The 23,994-nt window shown below is 38.7% G+C and overlaps 1 protein-coding gene across 7 annotated transcripts in view; it reads left to right on the forward strand.

Moving 5' to 3' along the window:
- The window catches only part of LOC111867233 (WD repeat-containing protein 35), a 52,243-nt gene that overhangs the window by 9,031 nt on the left and 19,218 nt on the right, over window positions 1–23,994 (forward strand). For 4 of the 7 annotated variants that reach the window (XM_023856893.2, XM_023856891.2, XM_033752599.1 and 1 more), the window contains exons 6-14: window positions 1,889–2,054; window positions 4,095–4,240; window positions 6,712–6,930; window positions 9,383–9,524; window positions 10,705–10,833; window positions 16,801–16,892; window positions 17,676–17,857; window positions 19,469–19,763; window positions 21,580–21,758. In XM_023856893.2, the coding sequence (XP_023712661.1) occupies window positions 1,889–2,054; window positions 4,095–4,240; window positions 6,712–6,930; window positions 9,383–9,524; window positions 10,705–10,833; window positions 16,801–16,892; window positions 17,676–17,857; window positions 19,469–19,763; window positions 21,580–21,758 (1,550 nt within the window). The remainder of the gene's footprint in view (window positions 1–1,888; window positions 2,055–4,094; window positions 4,241–6,711; window positions 6,931–9,382; window positions 9,525–10,704; window positions 10,834–16,800; window positions 16,893–17,675; window positions 17,858–19,468; window positions 19,764–21,579; window positions 21,759–23,994) is intronic. The other 3 variants (XM_023856896.2, XM_023856892.2, XM_033752600.1) reach the window with 3 other exon arrangements.

The raw sequence follows: 23,994 nt of genomic DNA on the forward strand, positions 1-23,994 counted from the left end.
ACTACTGATTTCACTTGTATACTTGTCCTTCCCCCCTTCCTTCTCTGCTCTCACATAGCTGTGTATATTTCCAACACCAGTCTGCTTTTTATTGGTTCTCACGGTCTCTTCACTTGTGGATTTCTTATATTTTTCCTTCTACCCTGAAGATGGAGGCGATACGTTCCTCCGAAACGTCGGTTAACACCACATATACACGGTGCCAAATCCCAGAAGACTGCTTCCTTCATAGTGTCACAAGGTCACTACTGATGTTACTAATTACATATAAATATTTTTCAGAACATATTTATTGCCAATAATTATTACACTTCATAAAGAAGCGAGAACAACATACAACACATGCTTGCTATTACAAGAATTTATGAAGTTTCTTAAATTGCTGAATCTAATTCATACTTGTAATATCTGAAAATGGTATCAAAGGTCACAAAGTGCAAAGAGTGTGTTGGGCTAAAAATGGCCATGCCAATGCCTGGATATAAGGCATTTTGAACAAGTAAATGCAAGACGTTGAAGGGAAATACCAGAAGTTAGTCGTATAATACCCTGACGCTGCTGTTTCAAGTATTCTGCAACACCAAGGACGTGGCAGGGTACACTACAGCTTTGATGGGGGAAAGTGATGTTTGGACATCCATCGTCAATGCGGCAGAGGACAACCAGGAAAACTACTGCATAGCTCTCTCAGGGAAGACGCTGTATGGTGCCCTGTATGGCATGTATACAGTAAATATCAACGAGTTAAAGGCTGTATTGAAGGCCAGCATTTTTTCAGAAGAAAATAATGCAACAAAAGACACAGGGTAAAACCCAACTCAGGAGGAAGGCTTTCAAGAAATTCAGAGGCATCAGTGGTGGTGCACCAAAGGTTTAGAATTCCTTGGGAGGACTAAAGCCATGGAGTTTAATCTTGGTTGGGACACTGGCTAACCTTACTAAGGTTTTTTCCTGTGTTCCTGAGTCCCTCCAGGAGCACACTGGAATAGTATCTTAATTAGGCCATGACCACTTCCTTCCTCATCCCTTTTAATTCATCAGTCATACCATTATATACAGGGTGTCCCAGGAGGAATGTGCCAAACTTCGGAAGGGTGTTCCTTATGTTAAAGTATGCCAGTATAACCCAAAACACCTATGTCCAAAGTTGAACGGTTACGGAGATAATGGCCGGAGAAGCGTGAAACTTTGACCGGTGTTACACACTTCTTAATTACCAAATACATATTAAAACTGGCAGGAATATGTGGTTTCTGTAATGTTAATAATGTACGTAACATCAAACTAACTTGTGGGTGACATGAAGCCATTAAATTGAACTACAAAGAAACCCGCACGCCATGTCATAGTTGTCATTAAGAGTTCCAAGCACTATACATGACACATGAATGGCAAGCGCTGACGTAAGCAGTAAGTCTGACGTAAGTCTGGCACATTCCTCCTGGGACACCCTGTATATATATTCTTAATACTGGAAATGTTGTTTAATAACCTGTTAACCAGACACCAAGCAGGTTAATCTGGTGGTAGGACTCAAGACCTGTATTCAGCAGTTGCTTGGTTCAAATCTTGATTGCAATGGAAGCGGAGGATTCATTAGTCCTGCAGACTTCCTGTTGATACCTTTTGTGAATGATGCACCAGCGTGACAACCATCCATGTTAGCCTGCCTGTGTAGCTGGCCACTTCCTTGCCTTGCTCACTTTGACCCTGAAGTTAGAGGTGGTGTGTTCCTGCAAAATGCTGGTATCCACTTGCAAGACCACATTGAATCATGACCCTGAAGACTACAGTTTTAATAACTTCCACATTGTAATGATAGTGAAATATTTCGAAACTCACGCATGTTCAATGCAGCCCTAAGGAGTGACGGCAATTCTGTGTGCAGATGAAGCTGAACATCCAGTGTGTACGTAACATGTTGGGCCCGACACAAGTGGTTGGTATGCATTGGTATGATGGAAGGCAGGGGTATGTGGAGCAAGACTGTCCTGTGCTTGCCGTCTGTTACCAAAATGGCTGCATGCAAATTATGCGTGGTGAAAATGATGACAGTAAGTAATCAGTACAGTTTATATAGCAGTAGTCAGTCTCCTCATTTCCTTCATCTTAAGAGGTAGTTGTATTGGTTGAATGTATGAACTGTTAACAGTAAATTTGCCAGATTGTAAGTGTCATCACTTGAGATGGAAAATTTCAGAAAAGGTAACATTTATGTTACATAAAACATGTTACCTGTCTATTTTGTCTAATTGAGCAGGAATATGAACATTGACTAAGAGAATCATATGTAGATTATAAGCAGAAGAGATGAAATTTCTGCAGATTGGTAAGAAGTAAACAAGAACGATGGAGATAGAAGCTAAAAATATGGAGATGAAATTGAGAATACAGTGGAGAGACTGGGTAAAAAAATACACAAAAATGATGATGATAGAGAAAAGTATACTGCACAATGTATGTACTGACATCATGATGTACAGGGATGGTGGTAATGTTTGGAGCATGACTCACTGAAATGTAGCTCTGTAATACACGTACAATATTGCTTGCTAATACATATTGGTAGTACAGTGAACTCCCTATTATCAGGCACATATGGAGAATGGAATGTGCTGGCGACGTCAATCTGCCAGTCGCATGAGGAAAACTTACAGAACCCAATGTTTTTATGATTTTTGCCCCATTTTTAAGGCTGTTAATATTTCAATCTTCCATTTTTGAGTCATAACAAGTTTTTGCTGTAGTTCTTGCTAGTATTCTTAGGTGACACAGCAGATTATTAGTGAAGATTTTGGATATATTGCAACATGGGTCTGGAGCAGGGTCCACTCAGCCTCGTGAGGATAATTGAGGAGCTATTTCAAGGAAATGGCAGCTCCAGTCTAGAAAACCGAAACTAACGGCTGTGGGGATTTGTTGCGCTGTCCATGCGACACCCTCTATCTGCAAAAGTTGGCCCTAACTTTGCTGACAAGTAGCGGTTGCTCAGTTGGTATAGTTCACTTGCAAACTAAAACCACGGAATTTTTTTTATCATAAATTCAACTATCATGTACTCTAATCATGTATCATTACGACTGTAATGACGCTTGTGTGAAGTAGGATGACAAACAGCATTGCTACATGATGGTCGAATGTATGTGCAGCAGAAGTGTGTTTTTGAAATAACTTTATAAAAATGGTAAATTTTCTTTGAAATATCTGTTGGTTGCTTGAGAATTCCAGATGCTTGGATATCAGGTAACCATGAGTTGCTGTATTATATAGGCTTACTCTTAGAATGGTCTTGACTAAATAGCCTTATCTCCATTTATCTGTACATATAATTTCCAGTTAATTAATTTAATTACACAAAGAAGGAATTCCTTTACCTTTTAACATTCGCAGAATGACCATTTCAGCACAGTTGTGTTATTGTTTGGTTATGTAGCTATGTAAGAATATGTGGGTCCACAGTGGAGTACACAATTTTCTGAAATGTCCTTTAAGGATACATCATGTTTTCTGTGAGTGCATTTACAAGAATGCATTAGTATTGAAAGTAATAAGATAAATTTGAACTGTTTTTAAAATATTTTCACTTTTAGGTAACTAGACACAGGGTTTGGATTGATAATTGAATTTATTGAACAGATGTCACTACAAGTAACTATAACATTCTCATGGATGTATGCACTCTACAAATCACTGCACTGCAGCACACATATAGTCTTCTATGTCTTCACCAGTTGTTGCCTGGTAATGGCTTACAGTGATTGCTACTCCTCTGCTTCTGTGCTCACGTCCTTGCTGGATGTCAGCAGGCTTGCAGCTCATGTATGTCGGTAACTTGCTTGTCTTATTGGCCCATGTTGTATAGCTTCAGGATGGACCACACAGAAAACTTTGCCTCCAGCAGCTCCTCTTCTGTAATGTAAAATGTCAAGAGGGGCTGTTGCCTAGTGATGTCCTACAAGTTTGTTGACGCAGGAGCATATTTACCAGCCATCGCCTGGCAGTGGCTGTCTTTTCCTGGTTTCATGTCACAATATGTATGTAAACATGTACTTTTTGTATTTAAGTTCTGCATAAGAAACTTGCTGTTTTCCCAGCACCAATTCTGATTGACACAGGCATGACTGCCGTGTGCTGCCGATGGAACCACAAAGGCAGTGTCATTGCTGTTACTGGTGTAATGCAACTTCCAGGTGACAACAAGGACTGTAATGTGATACAGTTCTTCACCCCATTTGGAGAGGTACATTCAGTATTGCTTGTGTAGTGCAGGGATATCCAAAGTCATGCAACTCATATTGTTCTTAGTCTTTTCTTATAGAAAATAACAGAATAGGTATTCATGTCTGTAAATCCAGAATGTTTGTCACTTATGGTGGACATTCATGTCACTTTGAAGCGATGGACTCAACAAAAAACTTGGCTTACTTTATTGTTGCTTCTTCAGAAACTGTTTGCATTAATTAATGGTATTTGTCAACATAATTTTTTTCTATATTTTTGCAAAGTTTAAGGTTCATGTATTAGTTTGTACTTTCTTAAACTTACATGTGACAAAGGGCTCTGACTTTAAGTGGCAACCATTAATGGCTGGAGCAAAGGAATTAGCTGAAGACTGACCTGTCAGGATGTGTTCCTGCAGAGGGCAGTTAATGTGAAATATCATTTCATTCCTTATACCTTTTGAGCGACTTCATATTAATGTTTTAAACGTTTAAAATCTGGGTCTGAATAATCCAAAATGTCAGTCAGCCCATTAATGTTACATATATCAGTATTTTTTCGTACTTAGTTTGTAAGTGAAAGGTGTATGGCATCATTGTCTCCATGAAATGGGGCAGTGCTAGTACCATTTGGTGTTCATTTCTGTGTATGGGGAAAGCTCTTTTGAAAATTATGTAGCTTTTATTGATTGGTTGATTGGTAAAGCTGTTTCAGTTTATGTAGATTTGGACAGAAGTATGACTATAGTTTTAAGTCCTGTTGTGATTTGCCATGGCAGGTGGTTTCTTCTAGGTTTGCACATTTTCAAAAATAATATGCTGTAATACAGATGTAGTTTTAAATTGTAATGATTTTAATAATGCTTTATATCTTCAGACCTTTAAATGGTGAATGGGTAAAACTTTGGGTCATTTTCAGAGCATTGACCCAGCATTCCCCAAGTAATACTGACAACAACTATAAAAATATCACTAAAGATAGCGAGCAGCCCATTTAAAATTTGAACCAACTGCCTCCTAAAAACAGGTCCAAAATATTACTATGGTTCCAGTTTTGTGGTTCAGCCAATGATAAGTACACTGTGCTTGAAGGCGCATAAATCACTGCGCACTTGAAAGATAATACTAAATCAGTATTAACCTTCATCATCCACCTAGCACACTACTGCTCTGGTGCAAGCAAGAGTCTAGTAGGCCTGGCATCTCAATGTTTACAGTGTATAGTCATATAAAATCACCTCCAAGTTAAAATCTAATTTCATGTCACAGCAGGACATATTGATAGTAATCATGCAAGTGGAGTAATAGTCTTTCCTTTGTTTATTACAGTTTTGTCAAAATTTCAAACTTCATCGTATGCATACAGTTGAAATATTTCTGTGACACCATCTATGAATTTTTAAAGCACACTCTCTCCATTACAGATCCTGCAAATTCACACTTGTCAAACCTCATCGGTAACTATATGTCCGGATTAAAACTTCTCAGGATGTGCTGATTGGTCCTATTTTTGCGTGATGTAAATAGAATAAAACAGATAGTTAATAAATAATGCAGAGAGACCATAAATTTATTATCAGAAATATGAATCAAAATGTAATAATAAGTGCAAACCAAAATCAAATACACAAATAAAGACACATATATAACGAGGTAGACCTGTCACTGTGAGGACAAAATGCAAGGCTTATAGCTCACCAGGGTAGATGCAGTGTAGGCTGACTGCCATCTGGAAGAAGAGAATACATAGCCCAAATCTATTTTAGAAATAGAAACGAGACAGTAATTTGAAAAAATAAAAGAATTCTTCTTCATCACATGCTATCAAAAATAGGTATATCATACATATTAGGTATTTTTTTTACCTATTTTGAAATTAACACATAACAAAATGCACAAAGTAAGTACAACTTCGATTATAACAGAAACAGAACTCTGTGCAAGCAGATTATATAAAAGAGGACAATGCTACCAACTGTATGGTGTCTTTCCCATCTCCAGTGTCATAATTACAAAAAAAAAAAAAAAGTCTGTAATATTAGGTGTGCCATGACCTAAAAATTGCATTAATTTTTATGTTATCTTGGATCTACAAATGGTTGTATTCAGGTGGGTGGTACTAACTCTGTTTTTAAAACAAAGTAACTTGCTTATGGAGGTGGGTGTAAATGTTCCAACTGCCCTCTTGGGTTAATGTACATAGGTCCATGTTTGTGTGTGCATGTGTAAGAAAAGGTGTGTGCCCATTCATTGACATTTGGTCAGGGACCTGTCACATATTTAAGAATAGTTCTATTAGATCATGTTTTCAGTTAAAGAAATACTAACTGCTAAAGCTGTGAAGCTGTTTTCATACTCTGCACTCTAAAGCAGTGTGTTATGTGATCATTGCATTAATTTAAATATTTTGTTTTGTTTTAGTCTTCTTACTTGATTTTTTCCTCAGAGTAAACCACAAACTGTAATACTTGTCAATATGATTTCTTGACAGCATTTGCGGACTCTTAAAATCCCTGGTCGAGAAGTTACCAGTTGTGTATGGGAAGGTGGTTCCCTTCGTGTGGCTCTAGCTGTAGACTCATACATCTATTTTGCTAATATCCGCCCAGATTACCGGTGGAGCTACTTGGAACACACTGTTGTATACTGCTATAACCGACCTGACAGCCCTGGAACAACTGTGGTCTTCTGGGACACTAAAAATAATGAGGTTAGTTCACCAACAGACTCAGGTTGCTGCCAAAATATTGGCTGAGGGACGTGAAGATGTTGCAGTATCAGATGTTTGTGACATGAGTTTCAGTTCATGATAGTTCAGTCAATATACAGGGTGCGGCAGCATAATTTGCTGATTTGAAGGGTCAATAAAACAAAAGACGTTATAGGTATCATTGTAATTATTTTTTCTCCATATTCTACAACATTGGAAATTTGCGTTTACTCTGTTTTGAAAATTTTATTCAACAAGTGTCGCCCCCCATTGGTGATACACTGATTTGCCTGAATTCTGAAGCGTCGGTCGACTCTTTCCAACATAGCGATGGGTATGTTGGCTATGGCTTGGTGAATATTCTCCTTCAGTTGAGCAAGGGTCCTTGGACAATCGGTGTACATGAGGGATTTCAGATACCCCCATAAGGGGGCTATATTGGGTGAGCACGCCGGCCACTGAAGATTGCCCCTCAAAGAAATCAGGCGCCCGGGGAAGTTTTCCCGCAAAACACGCATTGCAGTTCGCGCTGTGTGTGCCATGGCTCCATCCTGCTGAAACCACACATCCCCATCATCCATTTCATCAAGAACTGGCAAAAAAATTCTTCGATCATTTTCAAATAGCGAACAGAATTCACTGTAACTGCAACCTCATTCTCTTCAAAAAAGAAGGGACCAATAATCCCTACTCTCGACAGTGCACACCAAACAGTTACACGTTCACAATGAAGGGGCCTCTCATGAAGTTCTCGGGAATTGTTATCACTCCAGTAGTGCATGTTTTGCTTGTTCACGCATCCAGAAGGATGGAAATGAGCCTCGTCACTAAAGAACACAAGCGCATCATCAGGCAAAGTTTCAAGGAACGCTTCACATGCATGTTGCCGAGCAGCAAAATCACGTTCAGTGAGTTCTTGCACCATAGCCAACTTGTAAAGATGAAAGTGGAGGTCATCATGAAGAATTCGCCTCACAGAACGATCAGACATTCCAAGGGCAGCTGCATGCTTACGTGCCGAGTGCCGAGGAGATCGCAAAAAAGACTGCCTTACTGCCTCGATGTTTTGGGGTGATATGACGGGCCGTTCCCCTAATCTTCTCTTTTCCACACTGCCAGTTCTCCTGAATGTGTTTGCCCACGTAACAATAGATTGCCAATCAAGAACAGGAGCTTGGGCAGAAATATTGAAGTGCGCGTGGAATGCTCGCTGCGTGGCGATGATCGAGCGACCGTTAGAAAAGTAAGCCTCTATGGCAAACGCGCTGTTCCTTCGTTCAACGCATTCTCGGTACTAAAGTGGAAGGAAGAACAAACTTCCTGACCCACCCGTTTGAATGAGACCATCCACACCCTCTAACGGCCAAACCTCGCTTCCTGGCGCCAAATTCAAATCAGCAAATTATGCTGCCTCACCCTGTACCAGACCATTCTAGGGGCTGGGTGACAGAAATCAGGGTTCAGTATCTGGCAAGTGCAAGAGACTCTTCTGTTATCTATACTGCCTATACTGGCTGTGGGGCCTACCCAGCCTCCTATAAAATGGGTGCCAGGGGCTGTTTCCTCTTAGATATAGCAGCAGGAGCATGAGGCTGACCACTTACCTCCATCTAGTGCTGGGGTCAAGAATGGTGGAGCTATACCTCCACTCCACCATAGGTCTTAATGGTGTGGTGCTTAATTAATTAACCCAGGGATAATTTCACCTTACTTTATTTTAGACATGTAACATCTTCAGTTTAATGGGAAGAAAGGTGCAAAAATCTGTCATTTAATGGTAGATTATGTAATGAATACATTTCTTTGAAGTTCAGAATAGGTATTCAGAAACACATTCCAGTAAATGTACCAAATAGTTCTCAGTCAGTGTGAAGCCCATACAATACTGTCCTAATACATTTCCTGAACTAGATGTCATATATCATTCATAGTTCAGTAGTTTCAGTGGGTATTCTTAGCCACCTCCACAGGACAGGGTTTTCCTTGTTCATATGATAACTATTCACTTGATAAAGAAACTGCTTCTTATAGAAACTACAAGATTCATGGCCTTCACAAGAGCCTACCACTAGACCTGCCTTATGACATTTTTGTTTTAGTTCCAAATCTTCATCCCCTGTTTCTCACGAGATCTTCTTTTAGTAGTGTCTTGTGCACATAGATCTTTCTGTCTCTTTCCATGAAGGTTTTCATACATATCTTGGACATATCTTCCTTGCTTTGTCCATGATTTATTCTGACCGTCTTACAGTGCATACATTTATTCACCTTACTCTTCTCTCTAGCACTACATGTTTCAGCACAAAAGTGCCATCTTCAGGTGCTTTTCGTTGTACGTCAAACNTACTAGCTATAATTTATCTCTACCCTTAATTAAATTATTATTATTATTATTGTCGCATCTACTCTTGTAAAGAATATGTATTATCAGGCTGACTTACCATGTCACCAGTGTTACAACAAACCTGTGAAGTCACTGCTTGGAGTGGCATCAGCAGGAGAACATTGTGTGCTGGCAACCAGGGCAGAAGATTCAGGCACTAGTGGGCAGTTTGGACTTATTCTCTGCAATGCTATTGGCACTCCAGTTGACAGTATGTACTATACAATTTCTTTATTAAAACCATAAAAACACAACATATATCAAGGTCAGTGCCTAGTTTGGCTCTGCGACATGTTTCGGCTATTAAAAGCCATCATCAGGCAAAATACATGGCCAACATATACAATACTGAACTGCGGTACTAATAAAATTGGATACAAAAATATTAATTATATTAAAGTACTTGGCATAAAGATACAATAAATTAGATTATATAAAACAAAAGTTATAGTATAAAACAAGACTAAAATTCTTCGATTGATGCTTTACATCATCGAGTCAGTCGTTGGTTTTTGTGATTTTGTTGCATTCCCACGGACAAATTGCAGTATTCTATATTTTGTGTATATATAATTAACTGTTATTGGAGGCTCGTGATGTAGATGTAGTAATATTAATGTTAATTATTTGGTCAATGCCTCATCTTACAAAGTATTGTCCGTTTTGTAAGGAACAGGATGCAATGTAACAGGATGTTTTTCCTCAGTATTATTGAAACTTTCTTTGAATGATTCTGCCCCAGACTATTGACTCCTTAGTACATTCTCAACCATATTCAGTAAAAGACCATTACAGTATGTGTGAGCTACAGCAAGTAGTTCAGTGGCAAACGAGTTTCTTTTAAATGCCAATTTGGTAATGTGAAGTATGGGATAGTTTTGTTGAGATAAACATATTACTGATTAAAGTTTCCAGTCTGTCATAACAGTGACATGTCATGTATGTAAATGATATTTGCAAGTTATAATGCTTATAAGGAACTCTACTACCATGGAAAAAAAGCTTTATGTTTAAATTGACTGTGGTGTAAATGTTCTAGAAGGTTATGTTTCCAGTGATAAGGTGGGATATGAATTCACAGCTGAAGGAACAAAATGTGCTTAATCCAAAATAATACATTGGTTCTAACGGGATATAATTTTCTACTTCCATGTTTGCCATGAAGGCATATCAGGGAGCTTCAAAAGATGGCTCAAATGGCTGTAATGAAATTGGGGTAGACCCAGAAAGCCAACATTATGTATTGATTGCTTTCAAGAATATAAATAACTTCCATGGTACTAGCATTAAAATAAATATTATGATGCACTTAATAATTTTCATTGCCATATTTGAATAATTCATCTTATTTAACTGAAGAAGGTGCACTTAAAATATTATTAAATTTACAGTGAAGTACATGGATATTGAACCGTTGTGGATTGCAATGAACTCATCACATGTATTTGCTGCTTCACGAGACAACTTTCTGTTGTGGCACTACAGGACACCCAAGTCCCGATCAACTCTTATTATGGCAGGTATGCCTCTGAAGTAGTATTATTGGGTTTTGCATATGCATAAGGCAGACAGTTTATAGTGTCACCTAGTCATTTCTTTAAACACCATAATGCCAGTTCAGTTTATCACATTACATGTTCTATTTATAATTGCTAAGAAGTAAAAGTATGTAATGTCATGTGTAGGAATAAAAGCAAATATTTTGTTCCTTTTGCCATCTTCTGCAAAGTTTTTAGCCCTCACAGATTGAATACTGTTTTCTCCATTTTTCATTATTATGTAATAATGACTCAAATTTCTGAAGATTACATACAGTGATACATTGCTGAATGCTGCCATGAAATGTAAATGCAGACATTATGAAATGAATTATAGTCAAATAAATTTATGATATTTGACTTCATTAAATGTTGTAATAGTATGATGAGACTAGCAAGAATTATATTTTAATAATTACTTAATTTAGTGGCCCACTTATGTGGACTGTTTCCCCTGGTACTTCTGCACGAAATCTGTGTCATGTAAATTTGAAGTTCTGCATTATCATCTTATACATAACTATTGACATGCAGATATTTCGTATAGAATTTTTGGGGGTGGTTGTGACCAATATTCATAGAAACTTTGATTTGACTGGGTGCAGTTGCTTATTATTAGCTGTCACAATGAAACTGAAAGCTAAGTATATATTTTGCACACAGTTTTACATTCTGCCATAACTTCACTGACAATTGGCGGTCGCTTGGTGGGTCGGTATAGTTCGCTTGTGGAGTAAAGCCATGGAGTCTGTTTTTTTTTGTTTACATTCTGCAAATCATAACCTTAACAGAAGTTGAACATTTTTCAAAAAGCTATTCCCATGAAATATTTCAGGATGCTATGTTAGGTTGCATTAGTATCACTCACACCTGAGAGTTTTACACAGTTCTCATGTTGGTATTAATGTTGGTAGGAAGTTAAGAATCTCAAAAGTGAGATAACCACTGGTGGTGTGATGTTCATACCAAGTTTTGTGAAAGTTTATCAGTTGGTTAAAAGTTAGTGGGGAGGGACCGACACGGAGATATGGCAATACCATGAGGTTGTTGAGTAAAGAAATATTCCCTGAATGTGTGTTTTGATTTGAATAGTAATTGCAGTAACCATGTTAGGTGGGTCCCTTGTCACCACGGCATGGTGCGTCCTCACGTTGAGGATGGAGGAGACACCCTCCAGTTTTGGAGGGAAGTTGTGAATATATTGAATAAGCAGTCACGGACAGCCGACAAGGGGTGGCCCTCCAGCTTGGGTGTTGGGCGTGGAGCTAACAACTCCTCACCGTAAAAATAAGTATGTTACGAAAATGAACACAAAGCCTCGGACCTGGACGAATTCCTTGGATAAATGACCTAAGCGAAAGAAAATGGATATCAGATTTGGCACTTGGAATGTTCAAAGTTTGTATAGGTCAGGTTCGCTCAGGGCAGTGGCAGAAGAAATCTTAAAATATAAGTTAGATTTAGCGGGAGTACAGGAGGTCAGATGGGATGGAGGTGGCCTCGCACCAGCAGGAGACTATACATTTTTTCTATGCAAAGGGAAATGAAAATCATGAATTTGGTACAGGTTTTTTTGTACATAAGAGAATCGTATCAGCAGTTAAGAGGGTAGAGTTCGTTAGTGATAGTATATCATATATAATATTAAAAAGGTTGCTGGTGTGATATCATTGTTATGAATGTTCACGCCCCAACAGAAGATAAAATTGATGACATAAAGGATAGATTGTATGAAGAACTAGAACGTGAATTTGATAAATTCCCAAAGCACCCTATGAAAATTTGGTTAGGTGATTTCAATGCCAAAGTAGGGAGGGAAGAAATTTTCAAACCAACGATTAGGAATGAGAGTTTGCATGAAATTAGTAATGATAATGGAGTTAGAGTAGTAAACTTTGCCACACCAAAAACTTACTGTCAAAAGTACAGTGTTTCCACATTGTAACATCCATAAATTTACTTGGACATCTCCTGATGGGAGGATACACAATCAAATAGACCATATTTTGATCAATAGGGGATGGCACTCAAGTATACTTGATGTCCGATCATTCAGGGCAGCAGATTGTGATACTGACCACTATCTGGTGGTGGCAAATGTTAGGGAAAGACTGGCAGTGAGCAAACAAACAACACACAGAGTTCAAATGGAGAGGTTCAATCTCAAGAAATTAAATGAGGTAGAGGGTAAAAAGCAGTACGTGTTGATATCTCAAATGGGTTTGCAGCTTTGGAAAATTTGGAAACTGAGGTGGATGTTAATAAAGCTTGGGAAACTATTAGAGAGAATATACAAGTGTCTGCCAAAGAGAGTCTAGGTTGGTATGAACCAAAGAAGCATAAGACATGGTTCGATGAAGGATGCTCAACATTATTAGATCAAAGAAAGCAGGCCAAATTGCAGTGGTTACAGGATCCAAGCGAGTTAAATGGGGATAATCTGAACAATATAAGACGTGAAACCAGCAGGCATTTCAGGAACAAAAAGGGGGAATATCTGAAAGACAAAATTGATGAGCTTGCAATGAACAGTAAGAACAAGAACATTAGAGACATGTATAGAGGAATAAATGACTTTAAGAAGGGTTATCAGCCTAGCAGTAACTTAGTGAAAGATGAGAATGGTGATCTGCTTGCAGATTCCCACAACATTTTGAATAGGTGGAGGAATTACTTCTCTCAGTTATTGAATGTATATGGGGTCAGTGAAGTTAAGCAGACAGAAATACATACAGCTGAGCTGTTAGTACCTGATCCTAACCCTTTTGAGTTTGAAAGTGCTATTGCAAAATTGAAATGATATAAGTCGCCAGGTAGTGATCAAATTCTGGCAGAACTTATTCAAGCATGAGGTGAAATATTAGATTCTAAAATACACAATCTAATTATGTAGGCGAGTCAAATGAAAACCTTAAATATTTTTTTGAGTATTATTTATTATGCACAAGTGGTACAAAGCTATATCACTTTTCAAAATAATCTCCCCCACGCTCAATGCAAGTCCTCCAGCACTTTCAAAGCGCATGAATTCCTTTAGAAAAGATTCTTTTGGTAGTCCGCGCAATCATTCATGCACGGCGTGGCGTACCTCTTCATCTGAATGGAACGTCTTTCCTCCCATTGCTTCTTTGAGTGGTCCAAACATATGGAAATCACTTGGGGCAAGGTCTGGTGAGTATGCCGGATGAGGAAGACACTCAAAATGCGGGTCATTGATTGTTGCAACTGTTGTACAGGCAGTATGGAGCCTTGCATTGCCATGTTGCAAAAGGATGCCTGTGGACAGCAATCCACGTCACTTTGATTTGATTGCAAGCCGAAGATGATTTTTTAGGAGATCTGAGTATGATGCACTGGTGACAGTGGTCCCTCTAGGCGTGTAGTGCTCCAAGATGACGCCTTTTTCATCTCGAAGGAGTGTCAGCATAACCTTCCCTGCTGATGGTTGTTTTCAAAACTTCTTCGGTTTTGGAGATGAGGAATGGTGCCATTCCTTGCTCGCTCTCTTCGTTTCCGGTTGGTGGAAATGAACCCAGGTTTCGTCCCCAGTAACGATTCTTGCAAGGAAGTCATCACCTTCTTGTTCAAAGTGCCGCAGAAGTTCTTCACAAGCATCACTACGTCAGTCTTTCCATTCAGGAGTCAGCTGCCATGGCACCCATCTTGCAGACACTTTGTGAAACTGGAGCACATCGTGCACAATGTGGTCTGCTGAAACATGACTAATGTTTAAACTTGCTGCAGTTTCATTCAATGTTACTCAGCGGTTTTTCCCTCACCATGGCTTCAACTGCTGCAGCGTTCTCTGGAGTCAAAACTCGATGTGCCTGACCCGGAAGAGGAGCATCTTCCACTGAAATCACACCATTTGCAAACTTCCTACTCCATTCGTACACTTGCTACTGTGACAAACATGCATCACCATATTGAAACTTCATTCTTCGATAAATTTCAATAGGTTTCACACCTTCACTACCCAAAAACCGAATAACAGAACGCTGTTCTTCCCTGGTGCAAGTCTCAAGTGGGGCAGCCATCTTATACTGGTGCTGTGACGGTGTTCGTGCATCTGCACTATACTGCAACCTACAGGCCATTCTGCATGCTGTTTGTAGCAAGCTTACCAACTTTTAGGATAATGGCACGAAATTTCGATTTTTATTACAGATTTAAGGTTTTCATTTGACTCGCCCTTGTACTTCTATTTGGCATAAGGAAAAATTGCCTGATCAGTGGAATGAGTCTGTTATTGTACCAGTTCACAAGAAGGGTGATAAAACTGACTGTAGTAATTATCGGGGGATATCACTGCTATCAACTTCATATAAAATTTTATCCAATATTCTTCTCTCAAAGTTAAGTCCATATATAGATGAAATTATTGGTGATCATCAGTGTGGGTTTCGACGTAACAGATCACCTACAGATCAGATCCTTTGCATTTGTCAAATACTGAAGAAAAAATGGGAGTACGGTGAGACAGTACATCAGCTATTCATAGACTTCAAGAAAGCCTATGATTCAGTTAGGAAGGAAGTATTGTACAATATTCTGATAGAGTTTGGGATACCCCTGAAACTAGTTCGGTTGATTAAAATGTGTTTAAATGAAATGTATAGTAAAGTCCCTGTAAGTAAACATTTGTCTGATAAATTTCCTATCCAGAATGGTCTAAAACAAGGAGATGCTTTGTCGCCACTCCTTTTCAATTTTGCTTTAGAATATGCCATTAGGAAGGTCCAGGGAAACCAGGTGGGACTGAAATTAAATGGGACACATCAGCTGTTGGCCTATGCCGATGATGTGACTCTACTGGGTGATAATGTAGATACCATATAGAGAAACACATAAACTTTAATTGACGCAAGTAAAGAGGTTGGTCTAGAAGTAAACACAGAGAAAACTAAGTATATGTTACTGTCTCATCACCAAAATGCAGGGCAAAATCATGACATAAAAATAGGAAACAGATGTTTTGAAAATGTGGCACAATTCAGATATTTAGAAACAATGATAACAGATTGAAACCTGATATAGGAGGAAATTAGGAGGAGATTGAACTCGGGTAATGCTACCATTCAGTCCAGAACCTTTTGTCTTCTCGTCTGCTGTCTAAAAACATAGAAATTAGAACATACAAAACTATAATTTCGCCTGTGGTTGTGTATGGGTGTGAAACTTGGTCTCTGATATTAAGGGAGGAACATAGACTGAGGGTGTTTGAGAACACGGTGTTGAGGAGAATATTTTGATCAAGGAGAGATGAAGTAACGAGAGGTTGGAGAAAACTGCATAATGAGGAGCTTCATAACTTGTATTCTTCTCCAAGTATAATTAGAATGATCAAGTCAGGGAGGATGAGGTGGGCAGGGCATGTAGCACGAATGGGGGAAACGAATGCGTATAGGATATTGGTGGGAAAGCCAGAAGGAAAGAGACCACTGGGAAGACCAAGGCGTAAGTGTGTGGACAATATTAAAATGGATCTTAGAGAGACAGGATGGGATGATATTGATTGGATTGATCTGGCTCAGGATAGGGGCCAGTGAAGGGCTCTTGTGAACATGGTAATGAACCTTTGGGTTCCATAAAATGCTGGGAAATTCTTGAGTAGCTGCAGAATTGGCGGCTCCTCCAGAAGGGCTCAGCTCATTGAGTAAGTGAGTAAGTAAGTAATTGCAGTAATGTCCAAAGGGAATAAAAGGACAATATTTTATGCATTCTTTTAAGTAGATGAAAGTGAGGCCTGTATTATAGGTGATTAAAATTATGGAATCAGAAAAATTGTGGTATACATGTTTTATTTCTGTTGTAGTGTACAATTTACACAAGAGATATTGGTGGTAATGAATGCATGTAACTTGTAATGAAACTTCATCAGATATCATGAAATAAATTAAAAATGTGTATGAGTATGGAGTTTACTGATATTCTTTTGTGTGATTTTAGGTTCACGGCTTCGCAAGGAGAGACTCTACCATATTGATGATACCCCATCTGGTGTTGCAGAAGTAATACAGGATCTTGACAGGTCCTATGAGGTAAGTAGAACCATTAGTATGGCTCCTTATTTTCTTAATCCACACAAGTTCTTACAATGTGCTCCTTCCCCCAGCAAGACTGGTTGTTTTTTGATTATGTGGATTATAGTTTGTTTATGATTTTATTTAACAATATTTACACCATTCCCAAACTTTCTATAGTGTAAATCATATTTTATTAAAGTTATCAAAAAATTGTATATAATTAATATCTGAATGGTTTTTCTGAAATATTTTTGACCTTTATTTACCAGGGTGAGTGTAAAATGTCATGTGAATACTCAGGTGATGCTCTCGAGTAGCATATAAATCATAAATGTGTATCCCTTTACTTTTTCTAATAGTTACTTCTAATGTAAAATTTGTGGAATATCTGATAAAGGATTTAGAGCCACAACACACCTCCAGGCTGCTAATTTATTTAACAACACTCTCTCAGTTGAGTGGTTAAAATATCATTAGATGGGAGAATGACTCTGAATAATGAATTGGGGCAGAGGTAATGAAATAGTCATGACCTTCTTTATTGTACTATCACAGCGTTTGCATGGAGTGGCTAAGGGAAACCATGAAAACCATGGTCAAGGTAGCCTGCTTCTGGACTATTAATGGAACCTGGGACCTTTCAAATGTGAAAGGATATTGCTTTGTGTGTAGAAGTGCAATATTTATGAACAGTTTTGTGCATTATGCATCTAATGATAAGATTTATTTTCACAGTGTTTCTAGAAATATGGAATATGGCATTTTCAGTTGTAATTTTTATTATTTTGTTGCAAGTAGCCTACGACCAATATGCAAGCAACTGCTGATCCAATTTGCTGCTTAGGTGCATCAGAGAAAGCACTCATTATCGGACGTGAATCTGGGGCACTACAGCGTTACTCCCTGCCTCAAGTGGCCCTGACTAATCGTTACACCCTGAACTGTCGTCCATACAAGCTTGCTATTAACTGCAATACTACGTAAGTGCAGTGCTCTTTTGAACTTTTCATAAACAAGATCAGTTTTACATTTACAAAATGTATTTGGTGCTTGAATTTAAAGTGAAACACGGTATTAGTTGGACTTTTTTCTGTACATTCTTTGCATGAACTGCATAAAACAAATGCATGATGATGCCATATGAGTTGTTAGGTGATTTTAATTTTGCATTATATGAGTACATTATAGTGCCTATGTTACATGAAGCTCAAAATGAACCTTATGATTGTTTTCAAAATTTGGTTCATTGTTTTCATTGTGTAATATGAAGCACAGTTCTCAGTAAGACTTGTGAAATACAAGGACTAGTAATTTCAGGCTTTGTGCAGTGTAATGTCTGTCAAATTACCACTTACATATTGAATTTTTATCTGCAGTAAATGAACATTTAGACCATTTAGTTATGCAGTCACAGAGAATACGTTTGGGAAAATTTATGTGGTGTTGTAACACAGGCTCATTTTGTGGAGTATGCGAATACAGTGCTGTTAACTAGTGTTGAAAGGTTTGTAAGATAACATCATATATTGAATCTTCTGGGTCCATACATTGGAGTTGCATCTCATGAAGGGTTATGTTCTAAATCAGGTATAGTCAGAATTACCCTTGAAAATCCCTTAATTCACTCATGAAGCTCATGCTTTTTATATACACTATAGTGTGTATATATATATATGTACAAGTGAAATGTACAGTAACTTTATTTTTAATTATATATATAAGAGAGAGAGAGAGAGATATTGAAAGAATCGCCCACTGTGAGAAACGTCATACTAGAATGCAACTGGCGATCTGCCAGTGGAAGACCTGAACTACATGGTAGACTATCAGGAGGTCACTAGGGTGTAAACAAAACTGTGAATAAGGTTTGGCAAAGGTTCTGCTGGCTCCAGGCAAGAGGCGATATTGAGAGATGGTGCCGACTGTGAATTCTGCACAGCAAGTTGCGGCCCCCAGTGAATCAGGGCCAAATGCACCAGTACAATGTTGGGGCACCGTCTGAGAGGACAGCCATCGATGTAGCAGGTCCCCTTCTGTGGCGCGACCAAGGAAACTGGTACCTCCTGATTGCTATGATTATTTTACAAAGTTGCTAGAAACATATGCCATTTATCACTGTTTATGTGGTTGTCCCTGCGAGTGTTGACACCCCGCAGATACTTAGTAAAGGATCTCTAGGCCAGTGTTTTCTGTTAGGTGGATACGTGCCATGCCGGACAAGAAGCTTTCCATAGCAAGAGACAGAGAGTGGTGGGACCAAGAGAACTGATTCATACAGTAGCAGTACACGTTGTACTTATATGTGGGAGATGCCTCATTTCATTTGCAGTCATTTTACTGGCTATCCTGATGAGATTTCTCGTAACTTTTCTCAGTATGTCAAGGTGAATATCACAATTAGCCACAAGTACCTTCTCCAAATTTCTGCCTATCATCATCCCACCTCATTTGATGCTGCATAATCTCTGCAGTTGGAAGACAACTGTTATTTTATAGGTTATTCAGTCTAAGAATTAGTCACTCCTTCCATTGCCTCTTATCCAGTATGCATAAAATCAGACTCTGGAATATTGATGTTTGTGTTGTTACAGTCGTTTGTCAATAATTGACGTGACAGGTGTATTGACATTTCTGGATTTGGAATCTCCGTTGCTTTCTTCATCCAGTTCATTGCCAGGGCCAGGAGATACACTGAATATCTCGCTAATGGGCAATAACAACAACAAGGAGCTGTCAAAATTTGAAAGAAAGGATGTTTGGGCCATGAAGTGGGCTTCTGATAATCCTGAGCTGCTTGCCATCATGGAAAAGACGCGCATGTATGTCCTGCGAGGTCTTGAACCTGAGGAACCCATACTCAGCTCGGGTTACATCTGTTCTTTTCGGGTAAGATGGGGAAACAATGATAGCATTTGGAGATGAAGAAAATACTTATAGTGACCTCTGAAAAGAAAGATTCCAGGTTTTAACCCCCATAACAGACATTATACACAGGGTGTCCCACGAGGGAAGGTTACTGTTCTAGGACGTCATAGTATCAGTCATTCTAAGTAAAGATGTGTGCTATTCTGAATGGTTTCCAAGGAAGAGCTGTTTCACTATACAGTAGTTTGGATTCTTTGCCCAGTGTTCTCCTTCCTTCCCTCATGTGATATAGTGTGAAGCTTCAGTTAGTCATTGTGGATGTTGAAAGTGACATTGTAGGAGTGTTGTGAAAAATGCTGCACAACTTCACAAATGCCAAATATGCTGATATGCTCTATGCTGTCCTCACGCAGGTTGCAAAGTGCTTTGATGTTAATTGTTGAATTTTTGAAATATTATACTATGTAGACTGTAAGCGGCCTCCGTAGTCTAGAAGTAACGTTCCCACCTCATGACTCGTAGTACGCGGCTTCAAACACCCGGCGGAGGTTATCGAATTTTTAGAAAAATTCAGGGAACAAGTCCTCCGGGAGGGACTTTAAGCCGTGGGTCCCATGTCGTAGCTTTACGGCACGTAAAAGAACCTCATATCTCCAAAGGAGGTCACTGAGCCAAATTAACGGACGTTTCGCGCCCAACAGCAGTCTCTAATACCTCTGGTAGATGGGGGAAGCATTATAGATACCTCTCAGCTAGTAGAGCCGGTCTCGCTGGCTGGGCGGGACTGATGGTAAGCACCAGTACCGGTAGGGTATAGAGACTGGTAGAAATCATAGAGGGAAGCACAATGGACCAATACAGGTCTCAGTGCATGGGGAAACCCACCCTCTCTAACTAACTAACTAACTAACTAACTGTGTAGACTGTACCAACTTTATCACCTGAACAATGAATATTGGTATTAGAAACAGTACTTAATCTCTCTTTCTAATCAACAATTTTGGAACTGCAGTGAAATAGCTATATATTGTAAACCGTTCAGAATAGGTCACATGTACGTATACTACACTTTCTTTAACTTGGTTCATCCTGGTTCATCACACTAGTAATTGTATATAAGATTTTTAATCACTGTCCAGTATGATTGATAAGAGTTGTGTTTTTAATTTTTCGTCCTTTGCGTGTTTCAGTGAAAAGACCATTTTCAGAAGGATATTATCCACATATATGGAAACTACTATTACCATGTCACAGATATAAGTATTATATCTTTTGACTAATGCTAAGATATACATTGATTTGTTAAAATATCTAAAAAATATTACAGTAAGTCTGTTTACAAAGTAGTATACAATATTTGTTCTAATCTAGAACCCATCAAGGCTATTTGAGATGCCGCATTGCTTGAAACTATTTTCTACCAATCCGGGGGAAATACATTCTCATGCTTCCTTTATTCTTTACTTTTAATTCTTCACTCACCTTGAAGTATAATAATCACATTACCATTTGTACTCATTTTTCCATTCAGTATTACAATGTAAAACTGACTTTTACTGGTGAATGAACTGAGATGAGCTGCACCTTTGCAAGTAACAGTGACATATGTGAGTATGAGAGCTAACAGAGGAGTGGGATGTGTCAGGGTGCTAAATAAGTAGTGCTGTTAACTTTGATGAGAATAAGCTGCACACCCCACCTTTTTACAGGATTTTTGCTGAAGAATGTGCACGGGGTATTCTAGAAAATATGATAATCTGTTCAGTATTAAGTTTTTTATCAACAATAGCTGTCTAGCAACCATCTTTGGTAACTAGAACTTGTTGTTTAATACCAGGAACTTGAAATCAGAGCAGTGCTGTTAGATGAAATAATGGAGAATCCAGAACACCCAACAGCAGAGTACCTGCTGGATTTAGAGGTCAAGTCCCTAAGGGATACACGTGACTTGCTTGAGAAAGTTGGAATCGCAGAGGCTACTGCCTTCGTCAAAGAGAATCCACATCCCAGACTTTGGTAAATGTCTAACATTTAGAACTCTACATGAAAATTATCTGGTAAGGTAACAAGAATGTACCCTCACACCCTGCTTAGTCCTTCCTGTTCATTTCTTAATGTTCTGTGGATACTGTATTTTAATTAATAAAATTATGATTGTGACATTTGCATGAGTAGTGTATGATGCAGAATGTGTGTGAATAGGACAGAAGATAATTTTTTGTTGTCCATGCGTTTAGATTACTGTTTCCTCTTTCCTCTATTAAACCATGTGTAATGGACATAAGCCAATGAGGTGGTAAAGAAAGACTGGGTAATGTGAAGTTTTTTTAAGTTCTCATGGTGGTGGTTATGAACATACCAGTTTCTGGGATAGCATGCCATGTAATGTTGTAGATCTTTATCAATGTCTCTAAGGAACCTGCTGCTACTGTCTTAAAGGTGGAAGAGTGGGCCAATCATGGAAAGCAGTAGTACTTGAATTTATTCACTCAAGGCACTGATACTATCCTCTTGTGTACATCCATACCACTTCTTTCCACCCTTGGCTTACCCTTTGACCCTGAAAATGGGGGGAGCAGATTCCTACAAACTGTTACTAGCAAAATGCCACTACATGATGTCACATCCCCTTCAGGAGAGGGGAACTTCTAACATATATACATATGTCACGATTTAGGGGTGCGTGACTATGGCCAGTGTATGGATTTGATATTAGATTTATTGACCACTTGTATACATTACTCGCAACTGTACTTTACAGTTCACTGACACACACAGACTAGTGTCCTAAGTCTATTAGTCTCCACTAACCATTTCCTGGCAATGGCTTCTACCTGTGGTGATTCTTCAGCTTCTTGCACTCATGTCCTCATGTCACAGCTGCCCATGCAGAACTCAACTAAGTGGGTTCCAGGCTGCTGGCCAGTTCACACCAACCTCCTAGTATTCTGTCCCCAGGCTGACTTCCAGCTGACAACTGAACTCTTTCACTCACCAACCAACTACTGTCATGCTACTTTACTCAGCTGAACTGCCGACAACTTCTGCTCCGGAACTCTACTGACCCTGCTTATAACATTTTGGCACAAACCACACAGAAAACACCGTTTCAGTTGTTATAGTCTAACAGTACCTCGACCGTCGCATAGAAATGGGTGTTTGTTTATTTGTCTATTGCATGGCAGTGGCTCTTGTTTACTGAGTCACTGCTTAGCAACAGGTCTGTATGCCACAGTATTTTAATATCAATTTTCAAGATCCTGTTGTGCATTCCACCAGTACTGTTCCCATCTGAGAAGTCCACGTGATTGCCATGTCGGGATTGTTTAACATATCTGGGATCAGGGTAACCTTGAGGTGCCTTGTAATTTCTAGGCATAAACATTTGTTTAATTGTGGAGATAGTTATTTGTGTTTTTATGGTGTAATGAGCTAGGATAGTTCTATAAGTAAATTGACTGGCTGTGGGCTGGATGAGTGCGACACAGTTTCTCTTTGCTGCCTTGTCCTGACTGGTTCTTTGGTTCCTCTGGAATCCTGCTTGTGTCCTTTTCCTTGCAGGTAAACACCCAGGGCAAGAAGGTGATCACCCCATCTTCATTTAGTGTTTAGGTTAAAAATGCTTTGAGCTTTATCTCCAGTCCCCTATATGTGTTTATTATATGCATTATAGGGACAACATTACTTAAATATTATTTGTAATATACAGTGGAACCTCGCTTAACGAGCATAATTCGTTCCAGAATCATACTCGTAATGCAAAACGCTCGTCAAGCGAAACAATTTTTCCCATATAAATTAATGTAAAATATGATAATGCGTTCCATGCTGAAAAAAATACTCAAATAATTTTATGTATAACGTTTATTCAAAGAAAATTATATATATATACATTGTTAAGGGGCGTGAATCATCTTCATCTTTTCTTCTACCAACCTCAAATAATTTTATGTATAACGTTTATTCAAAGAAAATTATATATATACATTGTTAAGGAGCGTGAATCATCTTCATCTTTTCTTCTACCAACCTTGAATGTGAATTCGATTCGCAGAAAAAAAAATCGAAATAATTAGTTTATTATTTATGATACATATCTAATTCTTTTTTACTAGAAAGTTGTCTAGAGACATTTGTTTTTGCCGACACTTCAAAATTTGGTGAAAATGCGACACAGCAATAAATTTGTCATGCGCATAGCCACTGCCTTATTAGGGTGATGCTTCTCAATGTACTTTGCAACAGTTTCCCA

This window comes from Cryptotermes secundus, unplaced genomic scaffold, assembly GCF_002891405.2.
Source record: "Cryptotermes secundus unplaced genomic scaffold, Csec_1.0 scaffold945, whole genome shotgun sequence".
Taxonomy (NCBI): domain Eukaryota; kingdom Metazoa; phylum Arthropoda; class Insecta; order Blattodea; family Kalotermitidae; genus Cryptotermes; species Cryptotermes secundus.